The following is a 5,398-nucleotide window of genomic DNA, read 5'->3' on the forward strand; positions in this document are numbered from 1 at the left end:
ATTTTGAGCATAAGCTCTGTCTGGTATTGTCCATTTTGAGCATAAGCTCTGTCTGGTATTGTCCATTTTGAGCATAAGCTCTGTCTGGTATTGGTATTGTCCATTTTGAGCATAAGTTCATAATAAGCTCATAAGCTCTCTCTAATATTGTCCATTTTGAGCATAAACTCATAAGCTTTGTCTGATATTGTCCAACCACAATGGTATGATATTGTTGTCCATTTTGAACATGAGCTCTCGTGACTTTGTTTTGGACTCCCCCAAAGGCATCATACCAATAAAGATAGTATTGCTTGATTATGGACTTCTTACATCCAAGAGCATGTCGATAGAACCCGTGCCTCAGCCGCGCCAACCGAACCGTGGTGAAGATTGTGATACTTCAAAGAAGAGGAATTGTGTCTAAATAGTGTTGAACGTGTAGGTGAATATTTAAGGGAAGGCGAGAAAGATCTAATACTATCTAGTTTGTATTTTAAAATAGTTTTTTTTTTTTTTTAATTTTGATCCAAATAAAATTATTTATAATTAACTGATACATTTATAGTTATGAGTTGAAATTCAAATAAAATTTAGTGATAAAATGTAAATAAATAAATAAAAATATTTTCATCATAAGTTCAAATCATCCCACTCCTAAACAAATTTCAAATTAAAAAAATATATTTAAAAAGCGAGAGAGAGAGAGAGAGAGAGAGAGAGAGAATAATTTTAGGGTTTAGGAATTGGGAGATGATTCCTTATCCTCTCGGATGGCTCGAAGATCCTCAAAGCTCCAATCCCTCCTCATCCCCGCGCTTCTAATCAGCCTCGGCTCCTTACCAGGGCCGCCGAAAGCTACGGCGCCAGTGCTGTGAAGACGGCGGTGGCCCATCGGCGCCACCTTATTCTCCGTCCGGACCCGAAACCCGTCGCTGTTTTGGCGAGTGGGAGGGCGAAACGACAGGTTTCCCGACCAGCTTCTGTCCGGCGACTTGGCCTGATCGGTGAAGTATTCATGCTGCTCGAGGTCTTTGTCGGAGTCCGATCTCTGCAAGAAGAGTTGACAGGAGAGGCAATTCAGACTCATGATTACAGATTCAGAGGAAGAACAAGACGACGGAGAGGAGAGGGTTTTGGAATTGGGGATTCGGTTGAAAGAGCCGAATTTAGGGTTTTAAATTGGGAATTTCACGAAATCCGTAATTACAGCTTAACCAGCCTCTAATTTTAGCCTTCTTCCTCCCAATTTTAGGGTTTTTAAATGGATAAGGCTCCCTATTCTAATTTTGAGAGATTAGAGACTTTGGGTATTAAATATTTTTAAATTTTGGTAACTTATTAAATACAAAAATTAAACTACCTCCTTGGAGTCCTTCGTTCGACCCAATCTATTGGCACGATTAAGTTTAGAGCATGGATTTGATATCATGTTAGATGAACACGACTCTCTACAATGGTATAATATTGTCCCCTTAATCGAGACTCGACTCCTATGGAGTCCTAGTCATTTTTTACTGTCTTCGAGGAGGCTTGACTCCTTTTCTTTTTGAATCCTTTGTTCGTCATTTGAGGATTTACCAATCTATTGGCACGACTAAGTTTAGGGCATGACTCTGATACCATGTTAGATGAACACGACTCTCCACAATAATATAATATTGTCCACTTTGAGTATAAGCTCTCATGACTTTGCTTTGAGCCTCCCTAAGAGGCCTCGCATTAATAAGGAGAGTATTCTTTGTTTATAAACTCATGATGATTCCCTAAATTAACCGAGGTGGGACTTTCATCATCCAACACTGATAACCCTACAAATCCCGATTATCTAATCCAAGCCATAAAATTTAGTGATGCGTTTTGACTTGTGAATATTTCATATTTGAATTTTATAAGATTTTCGTTATTAATTTTACTGTATTGTGGATAAGTATGATTTTTAAAATAATAATAATAAAAAAATTCAACTGCCTAACACGAACCAAATTTTCAAGTTGGTTTAAAAAAAAATTCAACTCAACTCAATCTAATCTCGTTATACGGAGTTATTAAATATTTTTAACAAAAGGATAATAATAATTTCACATGAAATTAATGGGACATGGAAAAAAATAAAACCAAACTTTTATAATCTAATTTCAATAATTTAAATAAACAAAATAATACTTTAACCTACAAGTATATAAATATTAATGTATTTAATTGCTTTTAAAATGAAAATAATTAATAAATAAATGGCCAAAATAAAAATCTAGCTGAATTGAATGCCGACCCTCTAAAACTGTCAGCTAAATAAGATACATGAATAATTTTGGCATAGATTTGGCTATTCACATTTTTGGTAAAATAATGTCTCTCAGCCCATAGATTTCAAATGCATCAATACATATGGGTATATGTCGGTCCAAGGTGACACGAATTTATTGTCCGCTTCGCTTCATTGCATATTACTCCACACCCAGGAATGTTTCATTCTCAATTCCAATCGACTAGGATCTCACAGTCCGTTCACCCCAGACGTGGGATCTCATAGTCCGTCTACACCCCCATCCACCCCAGACGTGGGATCTCACAGTCACAATCCATCCACCTCAGATGTGAGATCTCATAGTCCGTCCACCTCTTTGGAGGCCGCCTCTCCAATCTCCAATCAACGTGGGATCTCACTATCCACCCTTTGAGGCTGCCTCTCAAACTGATATGTCACAGCCCACTCCTTTCGAGCCCACCTCCAAGCGTCTCACTGGCACATCACAACATGTGTGACCTCTACAACATCACCCAGGGTGTAGCTTTAATGTCATTTGCAACAGCCCAAGGCTACCCCCTTGCAACATCTAAAAAACGTGCAACAGATTTTAGAAGGATATGGCAATGAGAATCGAGCATAAACACATAAACGATGATGATCGGGAATACATTATTGTTATAACAATACCTAAAAAGCATATACGAAAGGAGGATAGTTGCAACATACAACCACCTAATAGATATCTATCTCACTTATCACAATCCCCTAGACCTCTTCTCTAAATCTCTCTATTTTTGGACCCTAAAAAAATAATGTTGTAATTACACATCCCCTTCTCTTCTCTACAACATTCAACGCCGGCACCGTCGAACTTCCGCCATCAGCACCATTTTCAGCTGCTCCGTCGTATATACTCTGCTCTCCATCTTCACCGCTGCCTGTTGAATCATCAAATCATTCACTACAGAAACACTCGCGTGAATCATTTCCAAATCCAAATCCTTCAACGCCGCCATCAATCTCGCCGCCGGATGATTCTTTTTACTACATTCAACTCGGATCATCGCGTCCGACCCCATGATTTTCACCTGAATCTCCATTTTCAGATCTTCATTTACTGTATTCGTGTAGTTTCCGGTGTCTTTCCGTCCTGTTCCGCCGTTTTTTTTCATGAATTCTAGCTGTTTTTCGATCTCCGTCTTCTTTGATTCTGCCATTTCGAGCTTCAATTTCAGTTCATTAATGTAGGAGACGGCGTCGCCGAGCAATGAGGCTTTGTCCATTTTTGATACGTTTGGTACTACTGCTCGGAGAGCGTAGAATTTCTGGTTAAGTTTTTCCCGGCGTTGTCTCTCTGCTTCCACGTGATTCAATGGCTCTTCTCTTCCGTTCGCCGGTTTTCTGCCGCGTTTTCTCGGTCGTTTTTCGGGTTCTGATGGTTTTATACAACTATCCACTTCTGGAATCGCTGAAGCTTCTGGATCTGAGTGGTCAGAGTCGCCGGATTTTACCTTCCCGAAAAAGGGTAAGATCGCGTCGGTGGTGAAACAGAGTATCCCTTCGTCGGTGCTTCTCCGACTAGTCGGAGATTTCTTTGTCTCATTCTGTGAGTTACCGGAGAAGAGACTTTTGTTGCCGAAGCTCAGCATCCCACCGGATTCCGACTTGAATGATGGGTTCGTGGGGGCGGCCGCGGCGGCGTAATCGGGGAAATTCAAGCTTGGGGTCTGTTTCCTGCTGGCATTTTCCGTTAAGCTGCTCGAACTGGGATTTTCTGAATGGATTGGCTTAGCCGACGCGCCGCCGGAAAGTACGGTGGTGGTAATCGAATCCTTCATTTCAATGGTGTTCGACGGCTCACTGATCCATAACGACGATGGGTCGTTTTCCCCTTCGTCGGCGACAGTGACGCCGGTGGTTCCCGATTGCCAAGAACCCGTTTCGAGATTGTTGAAATTAAACAGAGTCTTGACCTTGTTCATCAAATCCGTCGTTATGTAAATCGCTTCCGTCGAACCCATTTCGACGACGCCGTTTGGTAATGGAATACACACCATCGTCTGCAACCCGAAGATCCTCCCCTGTCTAGCGCGATCACATCCCGACGCCGACAGCCGGTCGGCGCCGGATATCCAAATCGGCCGGGAGCTTAAAAGCGCCTGACTCGGTAACCCAACTCCATTAACAAACGACTGAGTCATCGAAACCAAAAAGAACCATTCGGTGTCGGTAACCTCTTCATCCACCACATCGTCCAGTCCGGTAGCGGAGCCGGAAATCAACGAGTTAAGCTCCCGGAGCACCTTCTTCCGGTGAGCCTGCTCCGCCGCAGAGGAAACCATTTTCGTTTTTCCTCTCCCTTTATTCTCCTCGCCTTTGTAATACCCATCTCCCCACCCTAAAACCGACCCGCCGGAATAATCATACGACGACTGCCAGAAAATCGCGTACGTCCAACTCTCTCTAGCACCGTCGATGAGCGCCTGGAGGCGCTGCTGCAGAGTCTCCTGGTTCAAGACAGCGATAGACTTGGAAGGGACGGACGGTGGAGTAGTGGTGGAGGCGGAGGATTGCGTCGGAGGTGGGTGATGGAGAGATTGAGACGACGCCGCCGACGGAGCCCAGTAAGAAGACAGATCGGAGTTCGTGAAAGCATCCATGGCCGACGCGTTCTCGTCGGTCCAGAGATTCATGGTGGAAAATCGGTAATCCGTCATGCAAGATTATGATCGGAAACTGAAATTGAAAACGGAATTATTTTGATTTTGATTTTGATTTTAATTTTAGAAATTTGGGTCTCCGATTTGTAGCGATTGGATTGGGATTTATTCGAGACGAGTAGCAAAAAGGAAATGGAGGAACAAGAACAACAACAAGAAGGGAGGAGGAGGCTTCTTTTTTGGATCGCCGATTTAATCGTTCAAAAACCCGGCATCTATATTCAACTCGTCGCTTAGTACTATCCAATAACTGGAGTAGCTGCCACGGGTTCAGTTCGGTTCCGGTCCGGTTTGGTTTTATTAGCACGTGAGTAGCACGTGAGAAGTGATTGGGCAGAATCGGGATCGTGGCGTTTGGTCTGAGAGCTTTGGGGGGTAACCGTTTTTTCAGACTTTTGACCGATCCCTTTGTTGCCACGTCATTTGCCATTTGGCATATTAGCATTCG

At 42.8% G+C, this 5,398-nt stretch overlaps 2 protein-coding genes across 2 annotated transcripts; both read right to left on the reverse strand.

Annotated features, from left to right (window-relative positions):
• Window positions 1-718: 718 nt before the first annotated feature.
• LOC111454968 lies at window positions 719-1,069 on the reverse strand. The gene has a single exon (XM_023096497.1). It carries the CDS (start codon window positions 1,067-1,069, stop codon window positions 719-721), a length of 351 nt encoding a protein of 116 aa, XP_022952265.1.
• A 1,813-nt stretch (window positions 1,070-2,882) lies between these two features.
• On the reverse strand, window positions 2,883-5,145 carry LOC111453250 (transcription factor MYC2-like). The gene has a single exon (XM_023094284.1). The coding sequence runs from the start codon at window positions 4,945-4,947 to the stop codon at window positions 3,082-3,084; it is 1,866 nt and encodes a 621-aa protein (XP_022950052.1). The 5' UTR covers window positions 4,948-5,145; the 3' UTR covers window positions 2,883-3,081.
• Between the last annotated feature and the right edge of the window lie 253 nt (window positions 5,146-5,398).

The sequence above is a fragment of the Cucurbita moschata genome, unplaced genomic scaffold (genome assembly GCF_002738365.1).
Source record: "Cucurbita moschata cultivar Rifu unplaced genomic scaffold, Cmos_1.0 Cmo_Scf00001, whole genome shotgun sequence".
Classification (NCBI taxonomy): domain Eukaryota; kingdom Viridiplantae; phylum Streptophyta; class Magnoliopsida; order Cucurbitales; family Cucurbitaceae; genus Cucurbita; species Cucurbita moschata.